Source organism: Gambusia affinis, linkage group LG18, assembly GCF_019740435.1.
Source record: "Gambusia affinis linkage group LG18, SWU_Gaff_1.0, whole genome shotgun sequence".
Taxonomy (NCBI): Eukaryota; Metazoa; Chordata; class Actinopteri; order Cyprinodontiformes; family Poeciliidae; genus Gambusia; species Gambusia affinis.
Genome location: NC_057885.1, coordinates 23,777,270 through 23,792,653, shown reverse-complemented (window position 1 = coordinate 23,792,653; position 15,384 = coordinate 23,777,270). Strand labels below are relative to the sequence as shown.

The 15,384-nt window shown below is 35.4% G+C and overlaps 2 protein-coding genes across 2 annotated transcripts; one reads left to right on the top strand and one right to left on the bottom strand.

Moving 5' to 3' along the window:
- Positions 1–291: 291 nt before the first annotated feature.
- On the bottom strand, positions 292–2,930 carry LOC122821064. Its single transcript, XM_044098924.1, has 6 exons — positions 2,897–2,930; positions 2,628–2,707; positions 2,386–2,543; positions 2,093–2,210; positions 1,905–1,988; positions 292–1,157 (listed from the first exon to the last, which is right to left on the bottom strand). The coding sequence occupies exons 2-6, from the start codon at positions 2,683–2,685 to the stop codon at positions 898–900; spliced, it is 678 nt and encodes a 225-aa protein (XP_043954859.1). The 5' UTR covers positions 2,686–2,707; positions 2,897–2,930; the 3' UTR covers positions 292–897.
- A 4,520-nt stretch (positions 2,931–7,450) lies between these two features.
- Positions 7,451–15,239, top strand: LOC122820714. The gene is made up of 10 exons (XM_044098284.1): positions 7,451–7,486; positions 7,623–7,892; positions 7,994–8,242; positions 9,183–9,296; positions 9,433–9,498; positions 9,691–9,881; positions 12,804–12,873; positions 14,119–14,229; positions 14,667–14,744; positions 15,148–15,239. Exons 1-10 carry the CDS (start codon positions 7,456–7,458, stop codon positions 15,237–15,239), a joined length of 1,272 nt encoding a protein of 423 aa, XP_043954219.1. The 5' UTR covers positions 7,451–7,455.
- Positions 15,240–15,384: the final 145 nt, after the last annotated feature.

Here is a 15,384-nt window from a genome sequence, read left to right as displayed (position 1 = left end):
TTGTCTTTGACCTGAACTAGTGTGGAATAAAACAGGTGGATTCATAATCACTGCAGGTCTCAGCTGCTCCACACTGCCCCCTACTGTTTTAACACCTGATTCACACTGAAACAAAAATCAGAAAAAGCTTTAATTTGAGGGATAAAGTCAGATGAAAACAGCTTCAGATGATGTAATCCAAACATAGGATTATGTTTGTCCTTTACAGTGAGAATGTGGAAAAAAATAATACACCCAATAAAGATTTGTTTTATAGAATATTGATTTTATTAAAGGGATGTCAGTGGGACAATGATTCAGTGAATAAAAAAATATATAAATAAAATAACAAGGTGACGCCACATTTTAATGACTGTTGTAATTGGTGAGACTAAATTTAAAATGTTTGACTACAATATAAAAGCTCTTGTCTGCTAGTAGAAAACAGATACTCAAATATATTGCTTGTTTAGATTTCTTGTCGGAAACAGAAATCAAGTTTCATTGTTAAATTCTTGATAAATTTATAATCGATGTAAAAACGCAGGTAAAAACAATTAAACACCATCCAAGCACAATGTTGCACAAACATGTCATTATTGCATTACTCCAATAATAAAAAGTTAACAAAATGTGTTTAAGTACAATTTACCTTCAGTCATCAGAAATAAAATAAAAACATTGAAAAATATAAACCATCAGAGTCAGTAACCAGGTTCATAAATTTGCATTTATTTACATTTTCTATCTGAACTTAAATCTAATTTTTAAATCTTTATGGCTTTTCATTCTGCAACTTTTTACAATAAAAATATAAATATTTTCTGCGTTGATTATCTCAGTTATCCTCCCTCTGTTTCCAAGAAACTCTAGTTTTTAATCTTAAACTCTAGTTTTTAATCTTCTTATCGTCTTTTCTCAGGCTTGTCCAGTTTCCTGCTTTACATTTTCATTCCCTACCAGTAAATACTCTGATTGGTTAAAGATGTTCACTTCTTTTTCTCGTGCCTGAAGCTTCTGTTTGGTTTCTTCTGCCTCGGCCTCCATGTCCTCCGCTGTGGCTCTGATGTGATGCATCCATGTCTTCAGTTTGTTCTTCACTTCCTGCAGCGCAGCAGCTTCATCTCTGCAGTCCTGCTCCATCACCTGGAGCTTCCTCTGTAATTCTTTTCTCTCACCTGAAGTCAAAATAAAAAACAGGAAATTAACTAAACAAAAACCCTGCAAAGATCTGTCTGGAAAAAAAAAAAAATCTTTATTCAATTTTCTGAAGTTTGCTTGTTTGAGAAAATCCAACATGTTTACGTGAATCTGAGCTTTTCAAAATGCACTCAGGGTAAAATTATTTTCAACAAGAGAATATAAACAGAACAAATAAGAGACATGAAGCTCAATTTTTTTAAATCAACGATTCAGTTTCAGCTTTGTGGATTTGTGAGTTTTCAGAATGCATTTAAAGCCTGATGGTTTATTATAAAATGGTTGTTTTAAAATTGTGTTGCTCGTTGCAGCTGCATGTTGGAGAAGCAACATGACTCTGACTTTCCAGTTCTGATTTGTTCTTTTTCTAACATTTCTGGTTGACGTGTTTCTAGTCTTGACAACAGTTTCTCTGGTTCTGGATGTCGAGCAGCTGGAAGGATTTCTGCTCTGACTATTTAACATTTGAACTATTTGTCCTCCACTCATCCAATTGAATTAATTCTCTCCACAAAATCAACTTTCAAACCAATTCTCTCCGACTCTTCAGATGTTTTCTTTCATTCTGTCCAAACTCATTTCTGGACCAGCATTTAGAAGACAAATGGTAGAACCAAGTTTAAAAAATGTTTAATGACAAACTAATAATGTATCATTTACATGTTTTGCTCTACCAACTGATGAGTTTGTAGTTACTTTGGCTATTAACAAAAAGAGAGACTTACGCTTCATTTTGTTAACGTAATGCAGAGTGATCATCCCAAACACCAAGTCCATGAAGACGTTGATGGAGAACAGGTGGAGGATCCCTGCAGACACAGCTGCCACCAGATCAGCTGAAATTACAACATTTTATTCCTAACAGTGAGGAGATTAAATAAAACAGCTGCTTTAAAAAAGAAGCACAGATTACCTCCACACACGTGGATCAGAAGAATGGTGAGGACTGTGCCAAGAGGGAGGGATCCACTCAACGTGGAGACTGCAGACGTGAAGAAGAGTCCTGCTGAGCGATGAAGAGTCGTCACGTCCTGAAAGAATAAACTCTTCAGTTTTCTAAAGGGTTAAATGTTTGTTTCACCCGATGTTATCAGTGCCACATTCTGTAAATGTTGTCAAAATGAAACTGAAATGTAAAGTCAGTTTCATTTTGAATCTGACTTTACAATACAAACATCAATAAATGGATCGATACTGATAACTTACTATTACAGGTTCTGTTTTGAAGTCTTCTTTCTGCTTTATAACTACAATCTGCTGCTCTTTCAATTTCCTTCCCCGTTCTTCCAACTTTTTTACTGACGGCATTTGCAATGGAAAACTAACCAACCTTTGATCTGTTGGTTTATCAACTGAGAAATAATCTGATATTGAAAAGGACAAAAACACGACAGCATTAAAAACGAAGCAGCATGTGGAACAGACACAACGGTGAAAGAATCACTTACAGCTCCAAGAGGAAAAAGCCAAAACTGATGTGAGAACAGAAAGGATTTTATAATCCATGATAATCACTGGAGCCAGAAACCTGCAGCAAAGTTAAAGCACAACAATCAGGAGCAGAACAATTCATATCAGGAAACCAGCTAAAGTTAAAACAGTTAAAGGTTGTAATCATTACAGTTATAGAATGACTGAACACTGACAACAAAAAAATATCATGTTGCTTGAAAATACTGAAACAAACTAAAAGAAAAAGAATTGATGCAAAACTCACGACTCTGTTAAGACGGATAATCTCACCCAGCTGGTCAAAGTGCTGGGATCTGTACTTTACTCACATTATGTGCAATAAAGTGGGTGTGTGCAATTATGTAATGAAATACATGCTCTAGTTCAGACCTAGCAATGCATGGAGTGCAGATTTTTTTTTTTTACAGATATTAGAATTTGACTTGCTGTAAAATTTGTACTTTTCGAATGAATTACATTGAAATTTTGCCTGTTCACACCTACCAATGTTTCTACTAAATATATTAATAAATTAGAGGAATTATTATTATTTTTTTTTAAATAATGGTTAAACATATTTGAATTGGCAGAGGGAATGTGGTAAGACTTCCTGGTTTCACAGAAAAAATAAAATAAAAATTAGCTGAGCTTGTGTGGAGGAAAAATCTGTATGATAACAGATCTTTATTTCATCTGCAGACGGAGAACAAACATCGCAGCAAGCTGCACTGGGTTCTGATTTGGAGCTGCAAGACCTCACAATATATAGAACTCATGTTACACAATAAAGTCATTCCAGTTCCAGTTGAACAATATACAAGCCACGTAACCACACTGGAGGGTCACTTAACTCCTTGGATGATAAACATCTTCTTGTTCAAGTATGTGAGTTTCCAAAAATCAGGTTTACTAATAAAACAATGTTGCATAACAAGAACATTGTCAAACCAGAAAATCCAGCAGGTACAACAATTTCTTAAAACTCTGAGCTGGTGATTTTCCATAGAGAAACTTCTTAAGACTCAAGGCTTATTCCATCACACTATATCTATCTAAACTATCTAAACTATCTGTTCTTTTCTGTTAACAAATACTGGTATGCTGTGGTGTGCATGGTGAAGCATTGTCGCTCAGCCTGCTGCAATTGCTAAAGGGAGAGGTCAACAGAAAAGCTTATCTAACTGGTTCTGCAGACTCTCTAGCCTCATACTCTAACAAAACTAATGTGGTTAAATAAGTAAACGAATTAAATCAATTTATTAAGAGACATAATAAACAATTTTTACTTTACACTTGCATAGGTTTTCCAAGAAAAAACTTAAAAATATTCATAAGGTGCATTTTATACCCAACTTCATGTATATAACTATTACTGACTTAAAGTAGTGAATGATTATAAAAATGTTTGAATAGATGATCAAAAACAATGTGGTCCTTTTTACATAATAAGTTGGATTCAGATTAGGATCATTTAAAAATAAATAACAGCTCTAATTGAACATCTGAATTTTATTTAAAAGATCATTTTGACAATAAAGTCCTAACCCTCGTCTGTAAAATGCAGATTTGACAAATCAAATAATTTTAATCCCTATTTCTGTTCATTCATTGAACTCATGAATTCCTTCAGGTTCCAGGAACTTTTATGTTTAATATTTGTCTTTTCTCATACTTTCTTTTGTTCATCCAGTTTCCACTGGTTTAACTTTAACAGCATGTATATTGTTATAGACCTTGAAAATGAAATGTGGAGTTCATTTCATCTGTTGATGTGCAGTTATCAGGCCTGTTGTCTGTTTTTGATTCTGTTGTATTCTTTATGTCGTCATGCATCTGTTTGTGCTTCCGAAGCAGTGATGGTCTGTGCATTAATACTGCAGGTTTATTATCTGTCTCTGTCTCTGAACTACCAAACCCTGATAGAAACTGAAAGGAAAAGATTCACTGGGTGATTAAAACCTGACGACAGAACAAAAAGAAAGCAGCCTCCATTTCTTTCACTGCTTTTGATCCGACTGCAATGGAAACTTCACTGGGAATTTATGTTGCACTTCTGTCTCTTGCAGCCTCATCAGGTAACGTCTTTTATGATTCTAAAACAGTTGAGTTTAAAGATAATAGTTTAACTTTCACTTATGTCAACATGATGAAACCTCTGACCAAGAATAATGGACCCGGCTGTAATAATAGACCAAACTGACATTGTAGTGTTGGTTTCCAGGACGGCACCATGATTACATTTCAGAGTAAAAAGAACTTTTAGAGGCTTTCAACAATAATTGTGTAAAAACAGAGCAGTCTGTGACACATTTAAGGACTTTTTGATGGGAAAACTCAAACAAAGGAAGTGAGTCAAGACACCCAACAAAACGTCTTGAGACACACTTCCTGTCTGGACCCCAGAAACCCAGAACTCTGGTTTCTGCTTCTGCACATCCTGCCTGCATTTCCCATCAGCCATCATCAGAGATACACTGATTTCTATTATTCTGAGTTTCTATGTTTCCATACTTACAGCTTCCTTTTCTTCATTCACAACACAATCTGATGCATATGCTAAGCTACAGTCTGACTTTAAGGAATAAATTGTATAAAAATATTGTTTTCTGCTCCAGTTCAAACTGCACCAGTTCAAGAATATTTCAACCAACATTATAAAGAGACACGAGAAAATGAAATGCAGACATTCACCATGCTGACGTCTCGTAACTCCACAACAGGTAACGCTCAGGTTTTGTTTGTTCAAGATGAACTGATAATAATCACTCCTCTGATAAAACAGGTTCAGACTAATGTCTTCTGTGGCATCACAATGCGGAGCTGCTTTCATTGTATCTGTGCTTAGAAATTTGGAAGAAACTAAAAGTTTGGCTTTGTGTTAAAAAAGCCCAAATAATGTGACAGTTTACTGGGTTTGATTTCCTCTACAGACAGAAGAACTGCAGTTCATTAAGAGACAAATACAATTCACCAAATATGTTCTGAAACGTTTATGAAGACATTGAAATGTTTCCCACTGAATAATCAATCTGAAACATCCTCCTGTAAATGTCTGAGCATTGATTCTTCACAGTAATGTGAACATTTTAATGTTTTATGTTCTTCAGCTGAATGTAAAACAAATTCAGTTTTGTGTGTTTGTGTGAATTTTTCCTCTTTCTTTCAGGATCAAACCTTTCCACTGGGCAGCTGATCGGCATCATTGTCGGCATCGTTGTTGTGGCTCTGATGATCACTTGTGCTGTTATGGCAGGTATGTTTGAAACAAACAAAAAATAAAAAATACTGGTAAAATATTGACTTTATCCAACAGAGAAAAAAGGGACAACATAGCAAGTTAACACTTAATTTATGCTAAACCGAATTTATAGATCAGAATTAATTTATACTTTCATTTTTGCAAACAGATGGTTCAATCTTTTATAAAATCTTTTATAAAATCTTTTAGAAAGGAAGATTTAAAAAAGATGAATGTTTTTGAAAGAACATTGTTTTGTTGCTAATGCATGTTTATTTATTTTTCAGGTCTCAGTCACTCCTCCACATTTTTTGATTGTTATTGTAACTGTTGTGAATTATGCATTGATATAGTTCTTGACTCGGCGCTCTGAGTCTCTCCGGTTTCTCTTCAGCAGCTCAGAACCTCCAGGGAGTTTAAAACTTATGGAGTATTTTAATGTGCACAGCATTATGGGATGCCCACATTGTTTTGTTTAAAGTGTTTTCAGCTTGAACATTAATTTCATAGTTAAACAGAGATTGTATTGGATGGTAAAACTCCTGGTCTTTCTGGGTCATGACCTTTTCTCTGCCATGTCTAGAAACTGTTCCTAGATGTGATGTTTGGTTTTTCATTCATTCAGACACATTTCAGTGCACACTTTACCTAACATATATTTTAATTCAATACTTCTCCATTTATTTGAACGTATTTCCAATCCTAACCTTTTTTAACCGCTGTTGAAGGTTCCTCAGTATTTATGCTGAATGCAGGAACCGATTATTGGACCTCACCTTTAATTAAATGGTTTTGTATTTTGTTTAAGATTCGTCTCATAAGTTTGGATTTCTTGATTTTTTTTTTATCATTATTTTTGTTGTTTTGCTTTTTCTCTGGTTGTCATTTGAACAGCCATCATATTCTAGTGGTTCATTTGTTTGTTAGGCCAGTTGGGCTGTTAAATATGAACTAAATGTGTTTTAGTGAAAACAGAATTGTAATCTTTAAGAGATCTATTTAGTTGAAACAATTATGTTGAATGGCATAAATGTACGATATAAAAATATTACACTTAGGAAAGAGAAGGATGCTTGCTCTGTTTGTTTTTGTTTCTTGTCATATTGAAATTGTCTGTAAAAGTCTGTAAAAGGTGATTGGTTGTGCTCTAGGTCACGTTACACTCATGCAGAAGCAAACAGAAAACTGTGTTTAATGTCTTATAATAAATACATCTCTAAACAAACAGTTCTAATCGTTTGGTTGCTTGCAGTCCGTCCAGGTGATAAATACAAAGTCGTACATATTTGGAAACATGAATGACAACGCAAAAAAAATAAAAAAAGCTCAGTCAGAACTAAACCTGCAGGATGATGAATCCTTGGTGAAATGTTTGAAATGACAACACATTTAAGGATCACATCACAGGTATAATACAGACTTTAGCTTTTGCTCGAAATGGTGCAGGCTGACTTAATTCATCTTTTACTTTTCCACTGACTGTACTTAACTATGTAATGTGAGTGGTTCATAAACACTGAAACAGGAAGTTGCGGCTGCAGCGACAACATTGGTGCAGTCAGACCACCGTTCAGTCGCTGTGCAGCATGGAGGTCACAACACTCTGCGCTGTTTTTGGTAAGTTAAAGCATTTAGTGAAAATGATCTTAATTTGTGGCGTATAAAAGTAAATTCTAGCTGCATGTTAGTTGGTGAAGGAACTTCTTCTTGTGTCTCCAGCAGCCCTTCATTTACAGGCTGCTTCCCTTTGCAGTTTCTTTTCAGGTGTTTCCGAACAGATCGCAGTTCTTCCAGTACGAATCCGTCGCCTTCAGCCTGAACTGCGACCAGCAGGAAGACGCTGCTGCGTGGAGAATAAAAAGGAACACATCCAAACAAATCAATTCACTCTGTCCTTCATATTCAGCTGGAACAAATGAATCTTCATGCTTTCTAAGTGAGCTTTATGAAACCGACTCTGGAGTGTACTGGTATGAATCTGAGGCTGGGAAGATCAGCAACATCATCAACATCACTGTTACTGGTAAAATATTCACTGAACGATGTTTATTCTCTTGATGTTGATAAATAATTGGATCAGTTTGGGAGAAGAAATGTTTAACCTTCTCAGATTTTTTTATTCAGTCGGTGAGTTGATCCTGGAGATCCCAGCTCTTCCAGTGATGGAGGGAGACGACGTGGTTCTGCGATGTAGAACAAGGAGAACATTGTCTGGAAATATTTCATCTACGTTTTATAAAGACGATCTTTTCATTGGGAACAGTGTGAGAGGAAACATAACTCTACAGAGGGTTTCTAAATCCGACCAAGGACTCTACAAGTGCCACGTAACTGGAGTTGGAGAATCACCAGACAGTTTTCTGACTGTCAGAGGTTTGTGGATTCAAAACATCATATTGAGTTGTGGAATAGAAATAATCCAGATTAAAAAAACATAAAGGAGACCATTTAATCTGCATGTCTCTGAGTGAAAACAAAGATTTGAAGGTACAAGTCTGTGTTAAATTGGGTTTTTAGGAGAGGAGATACTAATTCTACAACTAAACCAACATATTAACCAACATTTTTTCTTAAAAAGAAAATGTTGAGAATAGTCCAAAGTATTTTATACCCAACCAGGAAGAAACATTGTAGGAACATTGTACCTTTAAACTGAACACTGATTATAGATAATGAATGGTTCCTCCATTATGACAACAACTCAAGATGCTTCAGTAAGTCAACGCAGGACCAGTTCGTGTCTGTTATTCAGATCTTACCAGAGCAGGAAGTTCAAGTCTTCAGCTCCCAATCAGAACTCAAGAAATCCAAAGAATTAAAGTTTCTGCATGTAAAATTCTTCCACTTTGGTCCAGATTGGTTTTGATTTATTATCATTTCAACAGAGGGTTGTTGTATTTCAGGGGTTTTTGCTGTATAATGAGTAACACATAATAAAAAATGGCCGGCAGCTTAAGGTAAGTTGATTCTCCAAGCTTCAAATCACCTGGTTGTTATTGTCATAAATTTCACAAGCAGTAAGTAAATTGCTCATTTAAACCACCTGGAAATATTAACACGATTCCAGGTGAGTTTAGAAACTGGTTGACCTCAGTTTGGACAGGCATCATAAATTGGTTGGTAAATAAATTAAATGCTCCATTTTATTGTTTTATGAACAAGATTATCTCCTCACAAGCTCATAAAATTGATTTGGGATTGTATTTGAAGCTGTACTTTATAGATTCATCATGTTATTTCTGACTGAACGTGAAACTGCAGCCAGTCTTTGCTGTGCTACTTCATCTCTAACTTGTGGTTTTCTGCTCTTCAGCAGGATTTCCTGAATCGCCTCCGTCTCTACATGGAGACATTCTACTTCCTGTGATGGTCACTGGAGTTTCACTCTTTCTACTGATGTTGCTCTGTCTGTGGAGAAACCATCCAGGTCAGACATTACTTTACTTTACTTTGTAAAACATGAATACTATCAATGTCAGGCTGGACACAAAGTCATTAAATTATGTATTAAATTTCAATCTGTAAGTAAATATGGTTAAAATCAAATTTGTTCTGTTGTACAGATAATTATGACTCTTCCATCGTGTTGTATACTGAAGTAATCAACAGACAAACACAGAGAGCAAAAGGTAAACCTGAACACAAACAGTGCTTTTCCAGTTGGATCCTCTTCCAGTTGAATATTTGTAATCAAAATCCAAATAGTTTTAAGAAAATGAGATGTTTTTGAGTTTATCTTAAGTCACTCTGAAGATTGAGAGAAAAAAAAGTTAAATTTACACAAGAGAATTAAGCAAAAACGTTGAAAATGAGTATTTTAGTTTCAGATGTTGTCCAGAGGGGGCGCTGTTCTGCGTTGTCCACTGTGGTGGTGTACAGACGGGCCCTCAGACGGGCCCTCGGACGGGCCCTCGGACCGGGAAGAGTTCGGGTTTATAAAGCCTTCATAGATCACAGGAAGAAACAACAAATTTTCTCATCGTTACATAATAAAAGTGTAACCCAATCACCTGCCAACGACTATAATTAATACAAAAGTTTAAAGATATAAAAAGTTTGTTTCACGTTTGAACACTTTTATGGTGTATCTACGATGTTTTGTTCAAAGTTCTGCATGATTTACTGACAATAAGTTTGTTTATATTTAATCAACTGAATCATTGTTCAATCAATAACAACATCCAGGAGAGATCAATATTTTTAATTGTAAATAAACGTTTTCATTGTGAATTTATTTTAACCTTTATCAGACAATGTTTTGGGCTCATGTATTAAATCACACCATTATATCAATATAAATATGAATACACAGCACAACCCACTGTGGTCATAATCTTTTATTTAATCCTTTGTGCTGCTTAACTGACCTGAACGTTTCTTTAATTATTGACTCGCTAATTCATGCAGCAACAGTTGCCAGGTGGGAAATATGAAAGACCATAATCGAAACGTCTCTTTATCTTCTCTGCAGTGAGAAGGAACAAAATGTGATACTTTGTTTTTTTCTTGAATGTGTCAGTTCATCAGCAGCCAGCGGTCACCATGTCGGTTTTTCTGCTCAGCAGTCTGTTCCTGGAAACACTGGGCTTCCTGTAGTCATCAGGCAGCTCAGACTGCTGAGAAACCACCCAGGTGTCATGAGCACGACATTATTCTGCAAACACAACCGTCAATAACTTATTTATTAACCAATTAATCCATTTAATGTTAAGCTAACATACTTTGTGCTGCAGATAAATGTGAATCCTCCGTTGCTCCGTACATTAAGAACAGCATCAGAAGTGTGATGTCTTTTCTTTTGCTCATCAACACTGGACTTCTGATGTGACTGGTTCTGTGGTTCTGTGGTTCTGTGGTTGCTCAGACAACAGGATGTTCTGGAGAATCGTCTTTCATTTTGAGGTTGCAAGAAACAAACAGTTTGATAAACAGTAAATGCAGAAAATTCACCGTATTGGTGAAGATTTAGGACCAGAGCCACTAATGAATAGTGAAAATCCAAGAACATTCAAGCTCCACGCTGAAAACATGTATAATTATCTATTAGTTCACACAACAAATTTACTGTAATACTTGTAAATAGGTGCAGTGGAAACCATCTTTGCACTACTGTGGATCTTTAGTTCTGCTTTTGCAGGTTCAGCCAGTAAACACAAAACACAGTATGAACATGTATGTACATGGAAAATAGATATATTTTCAATGTGTATGTAAAACCAATTTCACATGTTTATATAAAACATAAATAAAAAGTATCAATGAAAAATGTGTGAAAGGAAAATCTCTTGAAAGTATTTATTTTTTTTTTTTTTACATATATGAGATGTACAGTTTTTGTTCTGGAAGGAAGGTTTCTGTATATGGCAGGTAAAATTTGTCAATATAAACTTTAATGTAAAGAAGTTTGTCAGGCTTTGATGATTTTTTATTTTCCTCAGTCACTTTGATGCATTTCTCACATAATCAGGTGAAGCTATGACCTGGAAATTTTGATCTAAATAAAAAATATTCTATGGTATTTATTAATGGATACTTCGTAGAAAACCAGACCTATTGCTGCATAACAGGAACCCAGTTAGATTAATTCAGTGGCTCCTATTTTATTGTCATCTGCAACCTCATATTTTAACTTAACTTGGAAAATATGAATGCTTTGAATGATAAATCGTCCTGTATTCAGTGTTTTTATGAGAAGCTCTTGGCTAATTTTATTAATTTGTTCTGCTACAAAAGCAGACATTTTTACTTTTTCATCAAACTTTTAATTTAGAAATGTACAAAACACTGCAAACAAAATGACTGAACAGACCAAGACTGAGGGTTTCCAGTCTGCTGTTGCTTCGTTTCTCAATGCTTCATTTGTTGCTCACTAGTGACACCTGCTGTTGCTCTGAAGCTGTGACAGCCATGTCACTCAAAAATATTACTACCTAGCAGGATATGCAATATTGTTAGAATCAGGGCCGGACCAAGCCTCCATGGGGCCCTAAGCAAAATGTGGTTTTGGGGGCCTCTAGTTCTGCTAACAATGTGGACCGGCTGCAGTCAGCAGTCTGATCATTAGATCATTCACACACCTGCTATAAACCTATTGCATCTCTGGCAGTGCTGTTTACATTATATATAGTAGGACACATTTTTGGCCAACTCATTTATCGACCTGTTGATTCCTGGGTGCCGATTTTTTTAATTTCGGGGATCGTGATTGGCCGATACATGTGAAGCTGATCTTATCTTCATCAGAAAAGTTTTATAAATCATCTCTGTCCTCTTCTGTCCTACAGTGAGAGGTTTGACTGACCCACCAGGTCAGGTCTGAACGTTTACAGTTAACAATGATTATCAGCTTGTACTTTCTTTTATGCCATGGACTTGTTTAAAATAAAAAAAACTATTTGTTTTAGTGTCTTGGGAGTTTAGTAACTATTGGGGCAGACACTGTGTGCTTTGTGACTTCCTGAAAAACTAAAATCATTTTAACTATTTGTATGGGACTTCTGGTTCTGGTCCTTTATAGTGACATACACACAGAGTTTCAACCTTCCAAAGATTTTTTAAGCATTTTCGAAGAGTGCAAATTTAACATTTTTATTTAAATCGAACCATAGTCTCAAAGTATTGCCAGAAGGGAGAGGTTGTTCTGCTTTCTTACTGGGGCTTTTTCAGTCTGGTTTCAGATGTCCCACAACTTCTGTAGTCTACAGCAGTCTCTCTCTCTCTCTCTCTCTCTCTCTCTCTCTCTCTTTGTCAGTAGGGCCAAAACGTTCATGACTGACCCAACCCATCACTAGCAGAAACTGAAAGGAGAACTGCTGCCCATAGATACCTTGTGACAGTTGGGCACCGACTTTCGAACAGTGAACTGTAGTTGTCAAATTTTACAGAGTGAATCAAATCTGATACAAATTCTCAGGAAAGTTTATTTCTTCAAAAGAAGTTCATTTTGCATTGCACAATGAACCCAGTTATAGTTATTTGGCTCTTCACTCATGCAGCCTCATCAGGTAAGTCTGCTATTCTTTAAAAAGTATAGATATTTTGTTAAAGTGGGATAAATGTTAATATCATAAAGTTCAGACCCAATAAAAAATGTGACAGTGCTCAAAACTAATAGTTTGCCGAATGTATGAGAAAGCCAGGAGTTGCTATTTTAGATATACAAAGGTTTTTAAGTCCATTCATGATTCTAAATCCATTTTAGATGAAAAAAAATCTTATAATGCATTGAGTTCTGGATACATACTGTGTGACTTCCTCTGTTTGAGTCACTCTGACTGTGTTGTAAATCAACTGGTTAAAATCTGTTTGCAGCATATAGGTATAAAATACTGCTAACATCACAGAACTGAATGCTGTGATAAAGATAGACTAATGATGAAGATTATGTGTCATGTCAGGGATTTCTACAGAGCAGTCAACATTCAGTGCCAAGAATCTCCCTTCAGGAACACAATCAGCCATAAACTTTCAATTTTCTAAACACTACTTCACGTTCAAATTTAAGTATAACACAATGGAAATGAATGAAACTGTAAGGAGCTCTGAATGGTAAGAACAAATCACATCATACTGTAACAGCTCAACTATTATTACTTGTATATATATGAACCTTTGTAAAAAAAAAAAAAAAAAAAAAACAACAACAAATTAGCCAAAACTCAAGGCAAACTATAACATAATGCTCTGTTATTCAATAATTTAAAAAAGGAACTGAAGGATTTGCTTAGTTGCAGCTCTTAATGTATTTGTAATATTGTATAATGGTTTAAATTCAAATTCAAAACTACTTTATTGATCCCAAAGTGAAGTTAAATGTTCCTGTAACTCATATCAATTCAGACCAGGGGTCTCAAACTCTAGTCCTGCAGGTTTTAGATGTGCCACAGGTACAAAACACTGGAATGAAATGGCTTCATTACCTCCACCTTGTGTAGATCAGTTCTCCAGAGCCTTAATTATTCTATTCAGGTGCAGCAGAGGCTCATCTAAAAGTTGCAGGACTGCGGCCCTCGAGGACTGGAGTTTGAGACCCTTGATTCAGATTCTTCTAAGAGTTATTGTAGATGGCAAAGACTCTTGGCAGGAAAAACCTTTCGTAGCAGTCCATATTACAGGAACTCTAAAGTAGCCTCTGACTGGAGATGCTCTACCTTCCCAAGACAGTTTCATGAAGAGGAAGGTCAAAGTTGAAGATGTTTCCAAGCATTCACATAGGACTGTCTATTCGTGAATATAATTTTCTTCACCAGGTCTGTTGACATCAGCACATGAATATTCCAGCCAACATCCAGACATCATGGAGAATCAGGCTGAGAGTTTCCCCATGCTGACTCAACACAACACCACAAACCACACCAAAGGTCAAATCCAATCGACATCAAAAGTCCTTATTTAGGTTTTTCACTAAATAATTATTTCTTGATAATAATCTTCAGGCTGAACAGAAGAAAAGAGAGGCTAATATCAGAATATATGACTTGTAGAATCAGAGGATTCAGCAGGTACAGTGGAGCAGAGACACAAATGTTTTTTGTCTGTGGCCTTCCAATGTCTAAGGCAGTATTCAACTGTCAGCAAATGACAAAAAAATTTATAAAATGTAGAAATAAATCAAGTGAAGTTACTAAAGTTAGAGAAAGACTCAATTAGATAACCTGAGATAGTTTTTTATTTGTTTTTGCAGTTTCAATGCTGTGCATAAACACTTTATTTAAAGTTTATTTGACCTTAGAATTCATATAGTTATTTTTTTTATATTTTATAACTGCTGTTGGTTTTGTTTTTCTTTTCGTTCCAGGACAAGAATTTCTCTTGGATATCGGCATCTATACTATCATTATTGTTATTGTGATCTTCATCGTCTGTGTCATAGTCTGTGAGTCTGAATTTTCCCTGAAGCTAAAATTACATTTCAGGATTATTTTGTTTATTAATTTATGTTTTTTACTAAGAAACATATTGAACTTAGTGCACATATAAAAAGATGAGTGATATTTTAACCACTTTTTTACATCACAATTTGAACAAACGAAGATCGTGACCTACTGCCAAAATGAAAGACAGAAATATGTATAAAAGTGACTAAATCTGTAGTGTCAGTTCCTCATTCAGGTTTCAGTTAGAAGTAAACAAACTGTCCCTCCAGAGCTACACGTAGAATAGAAGTGTGTCATTGTTTTCAAAAGATGATCCAGTCTCTCTTATAATTTATTGATAATTTAATCTTACTAGAGTAAAAATAGGTAAATGTAACATTTCTAATTTCTGTTTTTGTTTAGGTCTATGGAAGGACTGTACCTGTTCTCCAAACCACAATCGCTATGAAGAAATCTCTGACACAGTCAGCTATGCTAGTTTTGATATTGATTAACTGTGAGACCACTGGCCATATTTCTTGGTCTCAACGTTAGCTGATACATGCGGTGTGAGACATCAGTTAGGCCAGTCAGTAAAGGTTTCTTTACCATGCTTGTTAAACTCTGCATTGCATCAATTAAATGTTCTCACTGTCAGAT